Source organism: Hyposmocoma kahamanoa, unplaced genomic scaffold (genome assembly GCF_003589595.1).
Source record: "Hyposmocoma kahamanoa isolate Upper Pololo Valley unplaced genomic scaffold, ASM358959v1 88, whole genome shotgun sequence".
Lineage (NCBI taxonomy): Eukaryota > Metazoa > Arthropoda > Insecta > Lepidoptera > Cosmopterigidae > Hyposmocoma > Hyposmocoma kahamanoa.
Genome location: NW_020654466.1, coordinates 21000218 through 21024963, shown reverse-complemented (window position 1 = coordinate 21024963; position 24746 = coordinate 21000218). Strand labels below are relative to the sequence as shown.

Below are 24746 nucleotides of genomic sequence, written 5' to 3'. Positions count from 1 at the left end.
GATGATGATGACAGGAATGATAGACGATTCAACACAGATAGGAGTAAAGGGAATAACAATGGTACAGATGATGGAAACGATGATAAGAGACGACCAAATGATGATAAGGACAATAGACCAAGTGGGAGTGGAAGGGACAAACACAGGAATCGCTACGATGACAGGGACAGGTACAGGCCTGATTATTATGACAGGTTCTTAAAAAGAGATCCTTACAGAGACAGAGAGTATGACAGAGGATACGATAGAGGGTATGATAGAGGGTACTACGATGACGGATACAGAGAAAGAAGGCCGTTATTCGAGAGATATCCTGATAGATATGATGATCCGTACGCTGGAAGATACGACGGGTACGGATACCCAGGGTATAGAAGACAGTCGTATGACGACAGAGGTGGTGCTCCGGCGTACGATGATGGCTATGGCGGATATGGACCAGGTGTTGGAAGAGGACCTCATGATAGGTAAGTTGTTCCACTAGAATTTACTGCTGCAGCTTGTATTGTGGTTCTAGTTGAATGATGTAGCAGTTATTTTATAATATTGTAGCGTAAACCTTTGGGAGTATATCAGTGCCTCCAGTGAAAAACGGAATAAGACGAGTTATGCCCTTTTGTTTTTATTGCACCATAGGCTTCAGTGTGTCCGATTACATATCAAAACAACGCCGTTTTTTTTTATTGCACTAAGCACTTACTCACTGTTCTTAAAGGCATAATTTTAGTTATCGGGCATTTTTTAGGAGTCTAAAGGTACAAGTGCTCTCAACTCAAAAAATACATGCACGTTTTAACAAATAGCTGCAGATATATTTTTACATAAATACACTTTTCGTATTGTTCCACAATGACGGGGAAAAAAGTAGTACTAAAAACGGCTATCACCTTATTCCACAGTGTCCATAAAGATATAACTGAGCTTTCCGTTTGTTCCACTGGACACGATTGGTCATACACGCGACGATACCGTGTCGCTATTGGTTAATAGATCACAAAAGAAAACTTGTCGTTTTATTCCATTACCGATTTTATATCTTTTATCAATGTGGTTAGTATCATAAGTATTGTTATAGCTATAGAACAGTCGCAGTTAAGGGAATAAGTCGGATTATGTTTTAAAGTTTGTTAACATTAGTCGTGTTATTACCGTTAAGCATTCTTACACAAGGACGCAACTCGAAAAAAACTTAAAAAATATACAGAAAATTTGATTGAATACTTAACCAATATCCATTAAACGAAAGCTTAGATGTATAACCTAAAGCTAGAAATCATAAAAAGTACTAATAATAAATGTGATCAACCAATAATCAATAAAAGAATTGTTGAGTTATTCCCTTTTTCACTGGAGGCACTCATATATCTTCATGGGGATCCGCGTCTTGAACTTAGAGAATAAAAATCAAATTGTTTTAGATTTAATAACTCTTAATTTAGCGATTTAATTTCATAGTGCTGCAGTACAGACTATACTCTGTCCAACCATTTATTTAACTATTGACTTATGCATGCCTCCGAAGTTCCGTAATTATTTTATATACAACCATAGACAAAAAAATGCAATACTTCCTGGTCTCGACGAAGCGACGTGCTCTTTAGCTCCGATATTTATTGAGCCAACAAATTATTTAACGAAGATTATTCACGTTAATAAATTTTGGTATAAGTCTAATAAATTACAATGAAATGAAAAAAAATTATAAATAATTATAATAAATTCTTATTATTTATTATAATGAATCGTCGGATTCTTCTCCTTAAGAACGAGAATCATCATTTGAATCCTCATTACCATTAATTATTAATTCTTGAGCACACAAATTGTCGAACGCAACATCACGATTACAATCAGATAATATCTCTATTTTTTTTGGAACTCACATTTACGTGTAATACTTCTGCATAAATAAAATCGATTGTTATAAAAAATCGAATCCGAAACACATTCGGACATCACTAATTGATTAGAATTCGAGCTGTCAAAAGCTAAATAAAGAGTAAGACGGAGTATAAATGTTAACAAATATAGTTACTTTGCTGAAACAGTGCACCTCTAAGTAATGACCTTCTGTAGGAACTCATACGCGTTCCGCTACTGATCACAGGTCTGATCTCAAAACCTAGTCATAAAATAGGTCTAAAAACGACAAAGCACCGTTACAACAATCATAATAGTTCATATTTAGCCTAGTTTTACCAGACATAACTAACTAACATTAACTGGACTACAGGCAAACAACTATAGTTAAATACATCATATATGAACCATAGTGTAACGGTTTATTCCTTTTTTATTGTCAATGGTCGTTGACCACAATATGTTCAATTTTAAGTGAAAGCGTAAACTTATCGATGCGTTCGACATCAATTCCTGTCATGGTATTGTTGATTTTTCATATGGCTACACTTTGAATATATCCTGCGCGAATTTACTAACTTTTCCAATTCCCATTAATTTCACCGGTTCACGAGTCTTCCGCTTTGCGTTGCGAAGAGACTTGCGCGACTTTGGCTTTGTTTGGGTTGTCGACACTCTCGAAATCAAAGTTAGTTGTTTCAGTAAATAGTTTACGGTGGTGTGACGTCACATGTTCTGATTGGCGTTCACCAACACGTGACCAATGGCTTTATTGTCCAGTTTTTATTTTGCTAAAATAAAAACAATCCGCTTATTAAATGAAAAAAAAAAACTTCTTGTTCTGTCCTATGAAAAAGAAATTATCATGTTTTCTTTCTTCAGTCATGTAGCCTACTGTAAATTTACATTGTAATATTATGAACTGGGCCTCTGGAACTCAGTTCCAGTGCTTCCACGTGTCTCAGGGTACTCCCAAATCAACCGCCTATGATGTTTTTATTTAAAGTGAAGATTACTTAACCCTTTTTTATGGTATCAAGTGACGAGACGTACAAATCGTGCAGCTGGTGGTAAGTGACACGGCTACCCATAACAGTTAACAGCAATGCCCCACCAAAACTAAAATCGTAACGAGCTAAGGGTACTAACTACCCTTGCGCCCGTCACCCTCAGACATAAAGTTAACAAGTTATATATGTGCCTGTAGTTTCACCAGCATACTTATCCTTCGAAATCGGAAACAGGTAAGATGGGCGCTGTACGCTAATATCTTTTTATAGAAATTGTATAATATAATATTCAATAGAGTAAATAAAACAATATTAATAATTATAACAAACTAGTGGAGTAATTTCACATGAAAAGTATTTGAATATTAATTCAATAAAAATTTAAATACAATGAATAGCGACATCTCAAGCCAGGGCTGGTAGCTGTAAAGATATCTAACTGGATGACGCAATACTTAAGATTTCTCATAGATGGCGCACACACAGAAAAATTCGTGAGGTCCGCTAGTTCGTTCCGTGGCTTAGTTGGTATAGCGTCTGGCACGGTATGCTAGAAGACCTTGGTCCGAATCCGTGCGGATCGAAGGAATTTTTTTCTGAGTGTTGGATCTTTGTATTAATAATTATAACAAACTAGTGGAGTAATTTCATATAAAAAGCAATTGAATATCAATTCAATAAAAAATTTAATGAAACAAGTTTTATAAGTGAAAAACTTATGTCTTTATGAAGGTGGAGAAAGGCTAGGAATATTTAATTCATTCAAATACAAAAATGTCAAAAATTAGACCTTGAAAACAGGGATTTGTCATTTCCAAAAACTCTATAGTGGAACATTTTATTAGGCAATAAGTTGTTTAATTGCTTTTGAAATAGGAGTGTACAATTGTATTTACAATTATCACACAGTCAAGTTTATATACTAACCTTAGTTAATCTCCTAACAAGCCGTCAGAAGCGAAGATACAAATGCACCAAAGTACTGTACACTTGTGTACCAAGGATCTCACGTTGACTTATCAAAAAGTACAACGGCATATTGGAAATTGAACCTTATTTTCAGCATCTTATAGTGTTTATAGCAATATAAGAAAGGCACAACTTATGTGTTTGGCTGTACGTACACAATCATACATAAGGTCAACAATGTAACACTTATGTACAATTATTCAATTTGCGGCAAATATAACCTTTTCTCTACTGAATATTAACTTGCTTATATCTTGTTTACATATTCTTTGTTTTTCATTAATAATTCCCACTTAGAATTACTAATTATATGACTACAGCAACGGCAAGACAAAAAGAACGATCGAAAAAAAGGAAAAACTATTTAAGAATCGATTTAACCTCAAATGGCTTTGGGTGATTTAACAGTGAAAATATTGAATTACTTTGGAAAAAATATGTAAAATATATAAAAAATGTACACTGATTAGTAAACATGGTGTGAAAACACGATTCCTAAAACAATTTCACAATAAAAAAAAAAACCACAAACTTACCTCGAAATTTCACAAGAAAACCGCTGTATTCAATATGTACTTTATAGATACCAACCATTGACTTACAATTATATGGACGTCGGGTCCGCGCTAAAAAGTGTCCGCACTTGTAAGGCGCTAAAATCGTATACAGAGCGCGACACTCCGCTTTAGTCTTCATTTGTTCTACGGACAGCGCGATACTGCGATGACATAACAATTTAAATTTCGAATAGGTTGACTTGGGACATTTTTTTCGTGGTTTTTGTATTAGACCCGTCGTCCATTTATTTGTAAGTCAATGATACCAACGATTTTTTTTTATATCAACTGAACTAAATAGAACACGCATAGTATACGATATTCATTTTTCAAATTTTCAAAAAAAATTTTCAAAATGGCTACAATTTCGTTTTTAAAAAAATAAATTTTGAAATAAAGCCAGAGTCCCTGCCGTTCGACCCAAGCAAAATCAACCATTTCTGTTGAATTCTAGCTGAGTATCTAGTATCTCGATATCGTATATCGTCTCTTGATAGTCTCTATGGTAGTGCAACAAATGATAAATTAAATGTCATTTGTTTAGACTTTACGTTAGGCGAGTGCAATCTCCGTCTTAATTTCCAATATATATTACTTTCTGAACAGGGGGAGGCCGTGGAATTCAAAACGATTTTGTTTTATAGAGTTCATAGATGGAAGCATTGACTTACAATTATATGGACGTCGGGTCCGCGCTAAAAAGTGTCCGAACTTATAGGGCGTTAAAATCGTATACAGAGCGTCATTCACGCTTTAGTCTTCGTTTGTTCGACTGACAGCGAAGCAAGCAAAATTAGACAGTAGGTACTGCGATGACATTACAATTTAAATTCAACGTATTCAATTTAAATTTAGCTTTTTCATATTCCTTTACATGTCACTACGTTTAAATAGGTTGACTTGGGACATTTTTTTCGTGGAGTTTGTATTAGACCCGTCGTCCATTTATTTGTAAGTCAATGGATGGAAGGGACCGGGCCCTCAATGTTGGCTTGTTTGAAAAAACAAAATGTAGTTATGCAGTTTAAAGTAAATTCAGTGTCTTTCTTTGTGCACAGGCAATTTAGTAATAAAATTGTTCGTCTCTCGGGGGACAGGTTAAGGCGTCTAATTAGCCATACCGCTAGATCTTAGACTTTAGTATTTCTTCAATAATTTCTTTCTATGACACTTTTTCACGGGATATTTTTTAAAATTTTCACCCATTTATTTGGGTAGGCAAAGTTTTCACCATACAGCCTCTTCATAAAAATTATATCCTTCCATGTATTCATAAAAAAGGCGACAAGCGCCTGTTCTTTATGTAGTTGATTTCTTTGAGTTTATATCATAAATCATGAAGGGTAGATGTTATGTAATTGTATAAGACAGGAAAGCTTCTATGTTTTTCAATAGGTCTCCTGTTCACCGCGAGATATCTTCAGGTTTCCAGCAATTCATCATTTCCAGCAGTTGATCAATGAGGCTAAAGCGTAGTACATTGAAGGATTACCGTTAAAAAATATATAGTCCAGAGTTTGATCGGCACTATTGCAATAGGTACATACTGGAGAATAAATAATAATAGATAATCTCAGTACAGAGTACTAAAAAAACTGACCTCAAAAAAACGTGGAATTATATTTGATTACTAAGTTTTATTGAAATCGGTTACCGGAAAGTGCGCAAACCCGGAATCATCCCCTAGTTCGCCACTATACGGGACTTGACACTAGCGGTAATAAAAATCGGTTCTCACTCCTCAAAGTATATTGAGAGAGAAAAACGCCTTGAATTGGAGAATAGCAAAATCGAGAATAGCAAAAAGAAGTGGATGATTTTCTTCAAAATTAAATAGGACCACTATGGAGGTACCCTTTTTCCAACAAAAAAGGAATTTTGAAAATTAGTTCACAAATACCGGAGTTATCGCGTAACATACATACAAAAAAGAACGGTACAGTCGAATTGAGAACCTTCTCCTTTTTTGAAGTCGGTTAAAAAGACGCATTTTTTTTAATTTTCACCCATTTATTTGAATAGCTAAAGATTGTACATACTGTCTCTTCATTATGTATTTTGTCCTTGTTATTAGCCTGACGTAAACTCTGAGGGTCGTATTCCAGAACTCTACTCAATGCCCAAATCAGGATTTGAGTATGGTTTAAAGCACTCGAAATCATACTCAAGTCTCTGCCATTAGGGTCGTATTTCCAGTGCTTGAAATCATACTCAGATCCTGACTTGAGCATTGAGTAGAGTTCTGGAATACGTCCCTCAAACTAGTATAAATATTTTTTTTTTTATATACATATGTATAATATATTTATTTCTTTTATTGAGCATTGGCTATAGATACCTCAGCTTAAACAGGTAACAAATAATTAAGAAACTTAAAATATACTAATTATACATAAACTAAAAATTAATTCATATAAAACCTTTAATTGCAGGCACCCGCCACCATTCTCTCAATGATTTACAGTCGTATAATTATTTTTTTTTTTATTGAGCATTGGCTATAGAGTCATTGGCTTAAAAATGTAACAAAAAATTAAGAAACTCAAAAACTAAATTTATTATTTGCGAGGAAAAACTGTTTAAGATTTCTTTATGACACAAAGCGACACGCCAGTCCATAACAGTAGCACTTCCGCTCAGAAGTTTAAACGCAAACATCCGAGGAGCATTTCCACTGCGGTTGTCCCAAACTGTTGAAAAGTCCCATGTTAGTAGCACAAGAGCTCCTTGTAAAACAATTCATCCAGGTTAGTACTGCCGCCTTACCTATTTCTGCCGCCAAGGAGTAATATTAGCATTACTGTGATCCGGTTTTGAAGGTTATGTGTGCTGGTGAAATTACAGGCACATGGGACTTGTCAACTTATGTCTCAGAATGGCCCCGCAATGCCCCGCAGATCTTTGCGATTTAAAGCTCTGAGTGGCACTGCAAATATTATAGACAGGCACACGCCTATCACACACAGCTTACCACTTGTTCGCCCCGTCACATAATATTATTTTAAAAAATCTGCCTGTAAATTCACCGGTACACTTATACCTAAGTTACCAAAGTATTTTCCTGGACGAACTCTTTCACAGGGGGCTATATAGCTACTAAATTACTTTGAGACCGCCGGTCACCCCCCAGGTTTAATATAGAGTAGAACTGTTTGTTTCGCAAAACCAGTTCGCGCTTAACATTCTTTCCACTGAGTGACCACAGGTTCTATAAACGGTTGTTGACCGATTTTCAAAAGGTTAAAGAACTTAACCGATATGTCGTTTTTTATGCTGTTTTTGTTCTGTTTTGCCAATCCATTGTACTGTTTCATTAAAATTTCATTAACACCCGTTAGTTGCTGTTATTTAACAAAAGTTAACGATTCGTAACAAGAACGGGTCTTTTGATTATCTCGTGATCGAGAATTGTTTTTTTTTTATGTTGTTTGTACATATTTCTCAATGCGTTGTATGCATAATTAAGCGTATCTTATAAAGACTGCTTATTCAGGAGATGGCAAAACTTTATAATTATTTTAAATTTCTTATCAAGTGCGGTAATTTGGCTGCATTAATTTAAGAATAGGTAAAAAAAGCCAGTGTGTAAATATGAAAGAAATGTGATATGAATTTTTGTGTAACGAAAATTTGTATACATGCAATCCATTTTCTACATTTCAGTAATTTTGTGCTTTAAGATATGTGTTTTTAGAAAGTAGACGACGATATGCGAAATTGTTCTTGGTCACGAATTTTTTCCAATGTTTTTTACAAATCATACTTATAAAAATGTAACTAAGATTTCTTAGACAGTGCGTTAAAATATACAGTTAAGGTACAATAAAAGCTTAAATACTAGAAATTAAAACTTTTCTTTTAATAAAATTGGGTCCCCGCGGCAAGAGGCTGTCACTGCCGTCAGCTAACTAGAATGCGGCTATGTGACAAAATATTTTTTGAGATATCATTAAAAACCATTACCCAGTTTTAGAATATTGACATGGTTTCATGATATTTCAGCTATGCATCGTTAGGGTAAGTTCCGATAAGTCGAACATGTTATCTAATTTTAACTGTTTTTAACCGACTTCAAAAAAGGAGGAGGTTCTCAATTCGACTGTATGTTCTGTTTTTTTTTTTCTTTTTTTTTGTATGTATGTTACGCGATAACTCCGGTATTTGTGAACCGATTTTCAAGATTATTTTTTTGTTGGAAAGGGGATACTTCCATAGTGGTCCCATTTCATTTTGAAGAAAGTCATCGACCTCGAAGGGTGGCTTTTCACGCATGAAGATTCATTTTTATAAATAGCGCCTAACTTTATTTAAGAGCAATTACTTTAATGGTTGATTTTGCTATTTCTCCAATTCAAGGCGTTTTTCTCTCAATATACTTTGAGTAGTGAGAACCGATTTTTATTATCTCCAGTGTCAAGTCCTGTATAGTGGCGAACTAGGGGATATTTCAATAAAACTTAGCAAATAGATGTAATTCCACGTACTTTTGAGGGCATTTTTTTGGTGCTCTGTACTGAGATTATTAAAAGAGAATTTTGTGCTCTATTTTTTGCTATTGAAAATGGTTATTTGACCATTTGTCACTTAGCTACGTTTTAGCAAGTGGACGGCAGATCAGCGTTCCCCTTTGTATAGCTAAATTGTAATAATGTTTTTTTTTATTGAATATAATTATGCTTTATCACCATGTTCTATCACCAAAATAAATAAATACTATTAATTTTTTATGAACTGCACCATAGTCTCATTTAAAGTGCATCCGAGTTAGAATGGTATTGTACGAATATTACTTTACACTAAATAGACGATTGTATTATTTTTTAAATGTCTACTCAATACTCAATACTCAATATATTTATTGCATCCATATGGTAAACATGTCTTAAAGTTAAAATAATGCTACACATATGAGCCCTTTATTAGGGATAACAATAACAGCAGAGGTAGGCCGAGGTTTCAATTATTAATTAAAATTGTTATTTATCAAATAATAATATTAAAAAAAAAAGTCATATAATAATAAAGAAATACGTCATATTATGAGTAGAATTATGTCACTTGAAAGTTTGAATTTAATTAGATTACAGTAGCATAACTTTATAGTATACATATAATTAACATTTATTTATTATTCAAATTTATTATAATATTATTATTTTTATTTGTCATCAAAGTATTCATTTAAATTAAATAAATAAAATAAATAAATAACGCGCACACTCAACATAGCCCCGCACTAGGTAAACCCTGTGTCGCGGGTGCCATGGACACACATATAGACAACCACAAATTACACCCAAACTCACGAGAGAAATAATTGTAGGCCATACAAACATTTCTCCCGGCCCGGGAATCGAACCTGGGACCTCTGCGTGGCAGTCCGGCATGGTAACCGTTCGGCCACAGAGGCAGTTAAAAAAGTAAAAATTGTAATAGCATTTATTAATAAGATGTAATTTTAATTTATTTAGAAACAGTGAATACTTTTCCTCGTTTTTAATATTGGGCGGGAGCTCATTGAATATCCTCACCGACGTCGAGTGGGGACTTGAGCTGTGTATGTGTAGCCGAGATCGTGGCAGAAGCAATTTATTGCGTGGTCTAAAAGTGTGTCGTTGAGGCAGGTCATCAGTGTTAGTGTAAAAGTCAGGGTGTTGTTTAATAAATAATACACTTCCGGACACTTGAATCGAGCCACATTACATTCCCGGGCCTAAAAACCCATTACACAAAATATATGCAATATAACAAAAAAGTTTTTATGCATTTTTAATGCTGGCATATTTCATCGTCTTTCCCGTATGTATTCTTCCAAATTTGAATTTAAGATTTTAAAATAAAGAACAAAAGCCGAGCTTGGTCACTGATTTGAAAAAAATAATGGCTGTAGAAAGTTACTTTTGAAGCGATTTAATTTCGATTTTGTTTGAATTTTCGCTATTTTTGTTAACCAAAGTTTAGTTTAGTTTTTTTTTTCTTTAATTTGAATCGCTTTTGGCTATAAAATTATGGATACTTCACCTGAAGTAGCCGCGCAAGCTGTAGCACTTCTTCAATCTGGGCTAAGTCAGCGAGATGTGAGTTCACAACTTCTCATAAGTCGTTCCGCTGTCCAAAGAGTGTACCATCGATACCTGGAGACTGGCGGCTTCGTTCGGCGAACAGGAGGACCTCGTTACCGGGTGACAACGGCGAGACAAGATCAATACATTGTCACTACCAGCTTACGCAATCGACGCCTTACCTCTGTTCAAATACAAGAACAGCTCAGGGACTTTCACGGAGTGGCTGTAAGTGCTCGGACCGTTAGAAGGCGACTCAATGAACGTGGTTTAAAGCCCCATAAGCCAGCCAATGGACCCAAATTGACACGAGCACACCGAATAGCCCGTTTAGAGTTTGCGCGCGAACATCTAAATTGGACTCGACATCAATGGAGCCAGGTTCTCTTCACAGATGAGTCCAAGATAATGCTATACGGTAATGACGGAAGGAGTAAGGTGTACCGAAGAGAGAACGAGCGTTTCGCGCAATGTTGTATTGACGAAAGAGTGAGTTATGGTGGAGGATCATGGACTGTCTGGGGAGGAATCTCTATGGAAGGCAAAACTGAGCTAGAGGTAGTAACGGGACCACGACTGCCGCCCCTAGATGGCAATAGATACATTCGCCAATGTTTAGAGAACCACGTGATGCCATATGCTGGATTTATTGGCCAAGATTTCGTTTTAATGCATGATAATGCAAGGGCCCATACTGCGGGAATCGTCAGGCAGTACTTAAATGACATTGGTATCACTGTTATGAGATGGCCAGCGCGAAGTCCTGATATGAATCCTATAGAGCATCTATGGGATGAGCTGAAGAGGCGTGTTCGAGCTCATCATCCTGCCCCGCAAACCACGGAGGAGCTCAAAAATGTAATTTTGAAAGAATGGGAGGATATTCCTCAACATGTCATAACGACATTGATTAATTCTATGCCAAACCGTATGAGAGCTATCATTAATGCACGGGGAGGCAATACAAGTTACTAAATAAACATTTCTTTTCATTTAAAACATTTTTTTATTTAAAAATCGATTAGATTTTTTTCTTTGAAAAAAGCAAATATGGACTTGTTTCAACGTAACTCGACTTTTTTAATAAACTGTAGTTCAAATTTAGAACAGTGGCACTCTAAATGAATGTTGATTAAACCAGCTCCAAAACTGCATCAAAACATTTTCCTTCTACATAGATTTTTTACAAGTTACAGTACTCCAAACCAAAAAAATCAAGGTGGCTCGATTCAAGTGTCCGGAAGTGTATTATATGAACAAAATCGTATAAAATGCTCAACAGTGTTTTCAACAATAACATTTTTTAGTAGCAGTAGAGCACTTTACTTATTTCTGCCGCCAAGCAGTAATGTGAGCATTACTGCGTTCCGGTTTTGACTTATCACTTGACAGGCGCAGTGGTATTGGCAGTGTCCTTCAGATCTTTGCGATTTAAAACTCTGAGTGGCACTGAGGGTCGTATTCCAGGACTCTACTCAATGCTCAAGTCAGGCTTTGAGCAGACTTGAGTATCATTTTAAGCACTGGAAGTACGATCCTAATAAAGATAAATAAGATAAATTTATTTCAATATTACTTAATCTAATACAATTATAATGAAAACAATGTAATTGAAGATAAAATATTAAAATAAACAGTAATAAACAAAACAAAAAAAAAAATCTAAATTATATAAAATAATCATGGTAAAATTAAACATTTTAATCTTAGTGCCTAATAGTGCAATTGCGATGCCTAAACTAAGTACATGTGTACCTGTATTTTAGGCATAATAGTGCATTTTTCATAACAAAGCTTAAAAAAAATAAAGATTTTATAAATTTAGCAAATAAAAGATAAGTAGTTATAAGTCGTTACAATTTATAAAAGATAAGTAGTTAAACATTACATATTATATAAATATAAATTATGAAATAACTTCCAACAAGTCCTCGGTATCATTGTAGGTTTTACTCTTAAGCCAAAATTTGACGGTCTTTTTACATTCAGTTTTATTCATATGAAAATAATGCAAAGTAGAATTTCTTTTAAAATAAAGGAATGTGCCAAGGAAGCAGAAGAATCTATGTGAGTGTGCTGTGCGGAGTTGTGTACGAGATGAAAAGGGATGGCAAGGACTTGAGTATGATTTTCAGTGCTCACTGCAATACTCCTGACTTGAGTATTGAGTAGAGTTCTGGAATACGACCCTGAAACTTGTCAGGCGCACGACTTCTTCGTCCCGGCACTTGGTATCTATCATAAATAATTGTAACTTTTAATTAAAAAAAAACTTCTTTATATAATTAAACTATTTTAAGCTATTTTATATTTAAAAATTACATATATTTGCCAAGTGTTATTAAAATCGGTTACCGGAAAGTGCGCGATACCGGATTCATCCCCTAGTTTGCTACCCTTAGAGGTGGAATATTTTCTTCAAATTTAAATGGGATCAATACTGAGGTATCCTCTTTCCAACAAAAAAGAATCATCAAAATCGCGTAACGTACTCACAAAATACAATAAAAAAAAATACAGTACAATTGAGAACCTTCTCCTTTTTGAAGTCTGTTAAAAACGGATAAAACACACTAAAGGCTGACATTAATCAGTTTCAGACCATGGGACGAGACGTACCGCGGACAGGCGGGCTGGGACGCTGGCGGCCGGGGATATTATTTCGCATCAGGACGGCCTGACGCTGCGCCCGCAGCTGCCTGGTCAAGACCGGAATATGCCAGGTTTGTTATAATTTATAACGTTAAACAGTTAAATTTGAAAGTTGTCTGGCGATAACTGCTTCGAATTACGGAAACCAAAGTCATGGCTTGTCCCTTCAGAACTCAGAATTCCGGAGATTGAATACGCAGGGCGTCGAGTGCGCTTTGCGGGCAGTCAACCCACAAATATTTGTCAGTATCGTTAACCCTAAGGGCGGCTACACACTGCGACTTTTACACATGCGCGCGATTTTAAGCAAAAATGATGCAAACACGCTACAACATCGATACTTACAAACGCGCCATTGAATCGCTACACTTGGGGATATATAGGCGGTAGCGTCGATGCAATCGCGCGTTTGTACCGATGCAGTCGCGCGCAGTAATAATAATAAATAGAATTGGTAAAGTTTTAGTAGTAATTTACTACTAAATATCTGCCGTTTCAGATTTCGGTTTAATTGTTTAATTAAAAAATTATTCGTTTTTTTATTATATGTATGGAAATCTATAATGCAAGGTGACACGTTATGAAAATGAACATGTTATTTAGGTACCTAGGTACTAGGTAGGCAAACGCGATGCAGTCATGCCTTTTTATCTAAATACGCGCGCGATTTTAAGTAAAAATGCAAACACGTGACTGCATTGATACAAACGCGCGATTAAATCGCTACACTTGGGATTTATAGGCGATAGCGTCGATGCAATCGCGCGTTTGTATCGATGCAGTCGCGCGCTTTCATTGATGCAATCGCCTATAAATCGCAAGTGTAGCGATGCAATCGTGCGCTTCCCGAACGCGCGTTTGCATCGCTGCTGAAAATCGGCGTGTGTAAAGAGGTAAAATAAATTTCGTTCAAATACTCAGACCGGAGTCAACCGCAAGTGGCTGGCAGAACATCGGCTACGGCACAGGCTACAGCACTGGTAACAGAGATCCTGTGCAGTACCAAGGATCCTACGGTTACGGCGAAAGCGGATATCGGCAGGGTCTAGTGGCTAGCTATGGACAGGCTAGTGGATGGCAAAATGTCGGAGAACGGAGACCTTACAGGGATCAGAGGTGAGAGTTCTCTTTGTTACCAATTCGCTGTTGTAGCGAATTAGACCACGATCTTTCCAGGTAAATAATAATATGAATCTGTGGGTATTGTATGTGGTTTTTTTGGAAATAATAAACTAGATTTTCAGTCCTTTAGACATATATATTTGTCGTTGAAACAAAAACAGTCAAAACAAACAAAAACAAATAAATGCCTCTCAAATCAACCACAGATACCTCAACAAAGAGGCGAACCAAAAGCAGGTTACCTATGAGTAGTCCGAAATGACATTTTCCAGAAATAAAGTTTGGTCGAAATTTTATAACCCCGAAAGTAATTTTGAGAGGAAAATGTTTTTTCTTTTAAACCTAACTTAACGTAACCTAACCAAACCTAATCGTGTCTTTGCGATAAACATTCAACATATCCTGAAAGAACACCTGTCTCGTTATAATTCGGTTTTCGGTGTAATGAAAATTCGAACAAACGTTTCGGACAAAAAAAAATTCGAGTGTGTGATAGGCTTTTTTCCATCCTCTAAGGTGATAGGTTACCTCAAAAATAATATAGTTTACCTCTTTTATGTGTATAGACTTGGATACGAAATGAAGGGTCCAGAGAAAGAATAATCAAAACCACATGAGGAGAATTTTAGTAAAAAAGAATTTTTGACTAGAAACCATTGACTTACAATTATATGGACGTCGGGTCCGCGGTAAAAGTATCCGAACTTATAGGGCGTTAAAATCGTATACAGAGCGTCATTCACGCTCTAGTCTTCGTTTGTTCGACTGACAGCGAAGCAAGCAAAATTAGACAGTACTGCGATGACATTACAATTTAAATTCAACGTTTTAGCTTTTTCATATTCCTTGACATGTCACTACGTTTAAATAGGTTGACTTGGGACATTTTTTTCGTGGTTTTTGTATTAGACCCGTCGTCCATTTATTTGTAAGTCAATGATGGAAACACTTTTAAATATTGGAGAAAAAACACGCACAAATACTAGGTACCTACCTGAAATAAAGTCAATGCTGGCATAAATGTATGTAACGCTATATAATCCATTAATTTTTCACGACATTGAAACTTATTAGCCTTTTTCTGATTTAGGCCAAATACGCTCACCGTTTATCGAACTGGATGGCGGTATTAACTCAAAACGTGTTTTAAGTGACCGATCATTCTTTTCCTGGGGTCTTCAAATCATATCTTCAACTGATTTTCTTTTTATCTAAGCAATGCTTTTTAGGATGTATCAACTTTGTAAATTGATGATGTTATTCAGCTTACGAATGAGTGCTTTAGCTTTATTTTTATAATATAAAGCGACTTGATAACCAGTCCTTATAAATTGTTTACTCAAAATAAAACAATCATTATGTATACCAACGGACACAGAGACCGACTAGAGTACCGCGGTACCTTCGGGTTTGGAGACACTGGCTATCGTCAAGATCTGGCTTCCAGCTACGGCCAGCCACAGGCCAGCTCTTGGTATGGAGTCAGGGAGAGGCCTTACAGGGACCAAAGGTAATGGATTATCATCCATAATTACTACCTTCCCTGTGGTCGTAGTGGCTCTTCTACTTTTGATACTGATTTCCATAATAAAACAAACCACTACATAAATAGAGGTGGGCGTTTAAACGAAAAGCTCTTAAAAAAGTCTGCTTTTTAAAATAAGCGCATAAGCACGCTTTTCATTTTGAGCGTAAGCGTTGTTCACTGGTCAGTCTAAGCGCTTAAACGTTTTTTTAAGCGTCAAACTAAAAAGCGTTTAAGTGAAAAGCGCTTTTACAAGCACGCTTTTTAAACGTACGTTTTAACGTTGAAAAAATAAGCAGTTTTTTCCATTTTAACGGTTAACAACTACAAAAGTTAAACAACTTATGTTTTTGAACGCTTTTAAACGCCAATGAACAAAATGTTAATATAATAATGTTATATCATAAATAAAAATATAAATCTTTTTTTTTTAAAAAACCTGTTTAAAACTTTTAGTGGTTATACTCTTGCGTGTTGCTATCAACAGAACGTTGCAAGCTTTTCTTAACATAAAAGTCTATGCGCTTAAACGTTTTCTAAACGATTTTGTTAGCTTCAAACTAAAAAGCGTTTAAAAAAGCACGCTTTTTTTAAAAAAAGCATAACGTTTAAAAACATAAGCAGTTTTTCCCATCTCTATACATAAATGAAAGAGCACGCCATCTCGTGAAAACACGGTGAAACTATATTGCCAGCAAGCTATACCAAACCCAGTAGAAACAGTTGAATGACTGTTCGTCGACTTACTTCTCCACTTTGTCGCTAGATGGCGTTCCATAGCGCTATATTGAAGAAATATATTACTAATTGTGTTTATTTCAGTGGCGTAAGCAACCTGGATAATAGGGACTACAACAGACAACCATCCCACACAGACAGTCGTTACGCATCAAGCAATAGACAACCAAGCACGTATGGGCAATCAAACTACGGGCAAGGCCAGCCTAGTACTTACCAGTCTTCCAGCACGTTTACTAGCAGTAGTACTACACCTCAAACAAGCTACTTATATCAAAGAGCAGACGAACAAGTAACAACAAAAACAGATGAGACGACCAAAACGCCATCTTGATTTCAAACTTTTTAATAATATGTAAGTTTTTATCATGTAAAATATTGCGATAATTTTTATGTGATGCGATAGTTTTTTAAGTGGATGTATTTAAAATGTACAGTCGATGAAAAGCTTGTTCTTTTTGTATTATTCAATTATTGCGAAATGTATATCGTAACAAATATTTTCATGGTTGAAAATAGGATCATATCACTGCCAAAGTCAAAATACTATGTGTCGAGATCCTGAGTTTTTCTCGACTGTACGTTATTTTTAGTACGTAAGGTAATCTTTGATAATATTCTTTTATAAATCGTAAAATGTACTTAATAAATAAGATATAAGCAAATGGCCGAGGTTTTTTGTGTAATTCAGTCGCATAGACTGGCAGTCTTCTAAACTGCAAATTTTAATGCTACCCGTGACTTAAGGCTACTGATGGGTAATTTTCCGGAAAATTTCAAATACTTAGTGGAGATTTTTCCGGAAAAATTCCCGTAAAATTAGAAAAAATTTAAAAAATATAATTTTGAAGGCTCATATACTCTCTGCTCTACGTTCAGAAATATCTATTTTAATAATAAATATTTTACATAATATTTTGAAGTGTTATTTAGCGTGATTTATAAAATAAATTTGTATGGCTAAAGGCCACTTATAGAAAAACGAGTTTTAAAATTATTTCACAAACAGCGAAAAAAACCTATAAAATGGCTCCATCGTTTTCGTTCAGTAATTTCAACTTTTTACAGGTGTCAACGTCAAATGTGGAAAATTAAACGAAAAATATCAGGAAAGCTATTTTTTTTCTGAAAAACATTATTTTTTCAAAATGGATATTTTTCCATGACCCAACAGTACTTATGGCATAATTATCAATAACGAATATCAACAGTGTCGGGGCAGTCTACCAAAGAAGGAGCAGAGGAAAAATTCCTAATCTTAGATTTAATTTTAGAGGGGTATATCCACTTTAAAGTTAAAAATAAAATATTGTATGATTAACTACACGATATATTCCAGCATAGACACTAATCAGAAACATAAAACAATAAAGTTTCCTAGATAGATAAAAATCACGAAATGACCTCTAATTTTCACATTTTTTCGATTCATCCTCGAAATGCTACAGGTTATTAGGACAAAAATTAGATAATTAACTATATTTATGCGTGATCGAGAACTGTCACTACGGATTTTTTTTAATCCCTTTAGTTTTAGAGTTATTCCGCTAAAACGAATTTGGTACTTTTAATGCGCAAAATTCAACATCTCCTGTCGCATGTCACACGAACTTCAGGCATATATTTGTCTCACAAATGTGGGCGGAACCAACGTCAAAACTTTTTTGGCATGCTCCCTCTTAAAGCGTCGCTTGTACCCTTATACAGGTTTATACAATTTGTAAAGTACTAACAACCTCATAGGATAATATTACTAACATCATAAACAACAACTTTTGTTCCATAACTTAATAATTCATCATATTTTACTTTCATACAAAATTTAAATAGATCGCTCTAAACTGTATTAATTGTGTAGAGAACGGGGGTTGGAGTCGTCGGGGAAGACGCTTGCACGTTTGAACTTACCAATTACAGATGTAAAAAGTGTCAGATAGTCCAACAAAAACTTAAAAGTTTATTTTTGGTAAATTTAATATGTTTTGTAAAAAAAGGTCATAAAACAAAAGTTATTGTTTATGGATGTTAGTAATACAGTCCTGCGAGATTGTCAGTAGATTTTTCATCACACTTGCTCGTAAATAGTGTGATTGCATGGTGGCTAACTTGACTATAATGTCCCAAATAAAACCCTCGAGCCTTTTTTCTTCCCATTATAGCCATGGTCGGTAAGGAGTTTTTATTTTATTTCTAGCACGACATACTTCCACAAATAGATCAGGGTTCCAGTTCAAGCAATGAGGTTACTTAAGTTAAAAATGAAAACATTCGCTTAAAATGTTATCTAAAGAAACAAATTTAATCGCAATTCAGCTACATTATTAAGAATTTCTTATGATTGATTTTAATTATTTTCTGTATACCATTTTTGCAAATTTTACATCTTATTTCTAGTTGCATTATCTATGGAGGAATAGCTAGCTGGCCATGTGTTGATAAAAAAAAAAAACAAAAAACCATGGTCATTTGCATAATCCATAATAGCCGTGTTGTGAACCATATTTATTGACACAAGAAATAAATATTATATTTATTTCCTCGCAAATGTGATGAAGAACATTGTATGTGTATCACGGACGGTAAAAAAATACAAAACTCGAGTTTTTAAAGCCGAAAGAAAGAAAGAAGCTGACCTTCAGCTTCGGGCTTCTAGTAGAACCTCGTTAGTAATTTCTTATTTACCGTCCGTCACAATGTATTATAAAAACAACCCTGTATTAATATCCCATTCCATTTTATGTAGCTCTCGTTTTTTTTTGCCGCATAGGTACGCCTTCTAGCCGTTGACTCATATTTTTTAGTGAAGTCATTGTATCATGACGTCATTGATTAACCTAAATGTTTATGACAACTTTCATGACAACTTATTTACTAAAATGAACTAAAACTTAAAATTAACAAATAACCGAAGTAATTTACATCTTCACATATATAGAACAAATTAAACTAGATAGTTTTGGAAAGACAGTGAAAAGGCGCCATCTGGGCATAAATGCCACGGTTGCCCACGACACTGATATTCTGAGAGACGCCACTCATCATCTCAGACAGTTATCTGGCGTTATCGATTAAATAAAAAATAAAAATTTTTTTAAATCAAATTAACACAAGTTGACCCCTTACTCTGGACTAAAGATGTACTCCACTCATAAATGGACGGCGGCGGCGTCTGATGGTTATTCAACCGGAGGGCGGCGGCGGCGTGATCGGCGTTTTTAGTTGTTAAAAAAACTCTATAAAACAATCGCATAAAAATGAAAGCACCTAATATTAAATATATTTAGTTACAATAGAATGTACTACGAAGGAGTTCGATAATTAATTTCAATTGTTTGTTTCTTTTATAACACCAAGTGACGGGACGAACAAGTCGTGCGCCTGGTGGTAAGCGACACGCCTGTCCTTAACAGTTGCAGTGCCACTCAGAGATTTCAATTACAAATATCTAAAGGTCACTGCCTCTGCGCCCGTCACTCAAGCCTTCCAAGCCAAGCGTTACTGCTTGGCGCCAGAAATAGGTAAGGTGGCAGTAGGTACTTCCCTGGATGACCTCTTTCACAAGGAGCTCTACTACAAATGTACGGAAATGAAGTATAGTAAAACAATAATAAAGAAAACAAGAAACCATACATAGATGGCGCTACGACTAAAAAGTCGTTGAAAGACCAAGTACAAAGACACTACGCAAGCACATAGAGAAATTCGTGAGGTCCGTTGGTTCGTTCCGTGGCTTAGTTGGTATAGCGTCTGCGTGCCAGACGCTAGAAGCAAGAAGACGTCGGTTCGAATCCGACCGTATCGAAGGAATTTTTTCTGAGTGTTTTTTCTGAGTGTTCGAGCTTTGTATTAATAATTATAACAAACTAGTGGCGTAATTTCACAAAAAATAATTGAATATCAATTCAATAAAAATTTAATTAATAATAAAGAAGCTTATATTTCGAAATAAAACAAATTTTTGCCGTGGCGAGTTTGCGCCGCCGGTCACGTCCTGGCAACGGTGACCCGGCGGGCAGTGCGGTGCTGCTACGTGTCTACTCCGGAGATAAAAATTAAGTTTTTTTAAGGATATGCATTTAAATATACATACACAGAATCCGGAGATGATCAAGTTTTGTGTAGTCCAGGGAAGTACTGCCGCCAAGCAGTAATGTAAGCAGTGCGTATTACTGCGTTTCCGTTTTGAAAGGTAAGTATGCGGGTGAAATTACAGGCATATTATAGGCTTGTGAATCTCAGTGTGACGGACGCAGTTTGTTATTCAGAGCTTTGTGATTTAATCTAAGTGACACTGCAACTGCTTGTTCGTCCCGTCACATGATAGGTATCATAAAAAAAATACCCGCTCAACACTACGGATAAAAGAAATTATGGCCGAACTCATCAACAGCATCACCACAGCACTAGATAAGATAAACGCGATTTTAATTCGATACAATTCCTTTTAAGGTAAAATTCGTTTATTATCTAGTTACTAGAACGGAAAGTGAATTTTAAATATTTATTGCCATACTCAATCCACTTATTTATGATATAAAAAACACAAAGTTGATACAAAAAATTGTGTCTAATCTTGCCGATGATCTTTAAAAGCGAAGAATGTAAGTTATTATATGGAATCGACAATTAATATATCGATAAGGCGATTAGTCGATATTATATCTGATAATTACTCGATATTCTGTCATTTTGTTCTATTTGGTCGGGAAATCAAGCCAAGTCAAAGGTTTTTTTAAATAAAATATTTTAATTCATATATTTTTTTGGAAAATCTTACTTTAATTAGAGTTTTTAAGTCTGTCTAGTCGAAATTCGCGAGTGAATCAAAAAATTAAGCTGTATTTTCGCAATAACATTTTTTTATAACGAAAATTATTTATTTTATCTTTAATTATTTTAAAGTTTTACCTTATCGTATCTAATTTTCGGCACTTACGATACATAAAAGACCAAAATGACAAAAATTGTTTTTGGTACTATTTAATTATTACTAGAAAAAGCTTACTAACCAAGTTAGTAATACATATACTTATCTAATACGTAAATCTTTACATACCTACACACAGAAATACAGCTTAATTTTATTAGTGCTAGTGTTTTCAGAACTCTAAAACGACCAAATCAAATCGAATATGGCGGATCCAGTGGTCGTAGTTGACTCTTCGCCACCGACTGTCAATGGAGTAAATGTGGTGGACAGTCCATCTAATATTGATGCTGTCAAAGTAGTTGATAGTTCGCCACCGACTGTCAATGTAGTAAATGTGGCGGACAGTCCATCTAATGTTGATGCTGTCAAAGTCGTTGATAGTACGCCACCGACTGTCAATGGAGTAAACGTAGTGGACGGTCCATCTGATGTACATACTGTCAACGTTGTCAATGGCGAGCCACCATCTGTAGCTGTCGTCAATGGTGTGGATGGTGTTAATGTCGTCAATGATGGGCCATCGCCAGTGAATGTCGTCAACGGTATAGACGCTGTCAAAGTCGTTGACAGACCTCTACCCTCTGACAATGTTAAGCCGATAAATCCTGCGTAAGTATTCTTTTGTTTTTATTACAATTTTTTATGCGGCTTTAAAAAGTTTGATTGATAGCATATTTAAAAAAAAAAACTATTTTCTACGCCCTGACGTCATGCGTTAATTAGTTAGGTTTGGAACACACTAGCCTCAAAGACGCTGTTCACTCTCGATTCTATTTAGTGAGTACCTACCTAAACAAGCCTGCGATTAGCAGCTTTAAACTTGACCGAATGAGCTTTACCCCAATTGGCGACGGTTTGAGATTCAAACGATCTAACGTGGTCTCTCGACAAGACCAGGTTTCTTCCTTCATTCATCATCAATGCAGCAGTTTGTGTACGAAAGTATAAGATTATTAATGTGGAGCGAGTTTAGATGGAACGGATCATTGCGGAACTCCAATATCTTAATAATCTGCTCGGCCATCTAAAAGTATTCGTAGCGAAGCATGCTGAAACCTTTCAAAGGCCTTGGAGATAACGAGGGAAATGCCAACAGATGTATTTTTCAATGACCTCACTCCATATAGGCATACACAAATCTCCAGTGAAGTTTGTGTCGGTCGTCGTCTTTCGGTTTCTTCTATGTACGCCAGGAGTGGAGGCGACTTATCGACCTGTTTGTTTGGGAAGTGCCATGAGTTGAGGAATAGGTCCAGTCTGAAGTACGTGGCGCAACGGGTATTTGGTAGTAGTTTATCGTGTCGTTCCATGTGTGAACAACTTCATTTAAATATACGAGTTACGATACTTTAAACTGCACACTATCTGTCGTGACGATGTAATGGGAACGCGCCCTTAGACTGCTTCCTTCGCATTCAAAATTGATAATTCTTAATTTAGAGAAATCTCTTTTGCCATCCAGTCAATTAGTTGTAATTTCAGTGCGATGAAGTACGGATAATATTATTTTCACTCACTAGCACGATGTTTTTTTTTCTCATTAGAAATCAGCGTTTTTTGCGCGCTAGCATGGAAAAGGTTTTTGAAATTGGAACTATGTACAGCATAGTACAATTATCACATACACAAATAAATGCAGAAAGTAAAAAACTCATAAAAAATTGCAACCGTTTCTAAATACCACAAAATACCAAAATCCTTGAGACAAATCGTTGATTAATCGATATCGAACGATTAGATCCACAACAATGTGATACGGCACTTATTTACGTAAGTCCTTTATCGTAAGAGCCTTGGAATACTTGGAAATGTTATTATATTATTGTGTTATAAAAGTAACTATATATTTCTTCATAATTGAGATATAAACATTACACACATGTAATATTATCTTATTCCACGTAATATACCAGCATTCAAATAAAGTACAGTTTTTAATATAACTATGTAATCGTAACAGATTTCTAGGATGTGATTTTGAAAGCCCAATATTAAAACATACCAGAAGTATCCAATGTATCATTGTATTCGAAAGTTCCCGCTCTATCGATTGGTATTATTAAAATTTAGGAATGCCCATGTAAGTCACATGCTATATTTTAAACCACTGGGCATTCCTAAATCATTCGTTTATACCATGAAAGTAGAGGAAATTATAAGAAACTTTGCTCGAGACACAATTAAAATTGAAACAGACAGTAAAAAGTTATAGACAGATTTAAAAAAATTAAATCGTTTTTTGGCTCTCCTGAAAAACCGTGGTTAGTCCCTTACATTAATTGATAGTTCTGGTGTTGTAATTTTCTCGTGAGGTTTTACTTATTTATTAGATTTGACAATTTTGAACTATACTCATGGTTTTAACATGATTTTAGCAAAATTTTATGGTAGATAATGTCATACATGAAAGCCACTATTATTTTGTTTTAATGCTCTGGCTACTAGCATGTTTGCTCTTGTTTCTGTGCAAGTTAGCAACAGACCGTTAATTTGACATTGTCAACGTGGCCTTGTTTATTATTTTTGCCATATCATCAGAGATCGGAGTAGACGAAGCATATTTACCTAAATTTCAACTAAGAATTACACATAAAGTGTATCATGCCTCCATCTGAAATCCTACAATTGTTGTATCACATTTTGTTCTATTTTTAAATTGTAATTAGGGATTACTTTACTACTGTAGTACATTTAGACGCACAATTTTGTAATTGTAAGTAAAAATATGCAACGATTTTCATAGACACCGAAAAGAAAGGTTGAAGGTAACAACGTTCACTGGCCACACGAACGGTAATCGAACTCAAAAAACGATTGAAGTCATTCTTTTTTTGAAATTAAGTGACCTGCGCTTTCTTCACGTGTTGCCATTTTATAATATTACCTCAATGTTACCAACGCGTTTAGGGAAGCCTGACATTAGAAAAGAAAAATTCCTTCGATCTGACTGGACTCGAACCAAGCGCACTGTGGTTCGACTAGAACAAGCTAGCTGCACAAATATTTATTTTTGTTTAGATACATATTTTTATTTTATTTTTTTATAATATCAAATGACGGGTCGAACAAGCCGTGCGCCTGATGATAAGTCACGCGCCTGCCCATAACAGTTGCAATGCCACTCAGAGCTTTAAATCGCAAAGATCTGAGGGGTACCGCCACTGCGCCGGTCACCCTTAGACATAAGTTGACAAGTCCCAAGTACCTGTAATTTCACCAGCACCCTTCAAAATCGGAACATTGCAAGCTGACATCACTGCTTAAGGACAGAATGGGCGTAGTGACAGTGCCTCTCAAATCCTTGTGATTTATAGCTAATGC

The 24746-nt window shown here is 35.4% G+C and overlaps 2 protein-coding genes across 2 annotated transcripts in view; both read left to right on the top strand.

The window, feature by feature from the left end:
• LOC113235978 (FHA domain-containing protein FhaA) overlaps window positions 1-17349 on the top strand; it is an 18164-nt gene extending 815 nt beyond the window's left edge. The window contains exons 2-5 of the mRNA XM_026471901.1: window positions 1-467; window positions 13053-13181; window positions 14032-14226; window positions 16580-17349. Of these exons, the coding sequence (XP_026327686.1) occupies window positions 1-467; window positions 13053-13181; window positions 14032-14226; window positions 16580-16829 (1041 nt within the window). The 3' untranslated portion in view covers window positions 16830-17349. The remainder of the gene's footprint in view (window positions 468-13052; window positions 13182-14031; window positions 14227-16579) is intronic.
• Window positions 17350-21612: 4263 nt separating this feature from the next.
• LOC113235658 (myosin-IB) overlaps window positions 21613-24746 on the top strand; it is a 92962-nt gene continuing 89828 nt past the window's right edge. Inside the window, exon 1 of the mRNA XM_026471486.1 lies at window positions 21613-22034. Within this exon, the coding sequence (XP_026327271.1) occupies window positions 21628-22034 (407 nt within the window). The 5' untranslated portion in view covers window positions 21613-21627. The remainder of the gene's footprint in view (window positions 22035-24746) is intronic.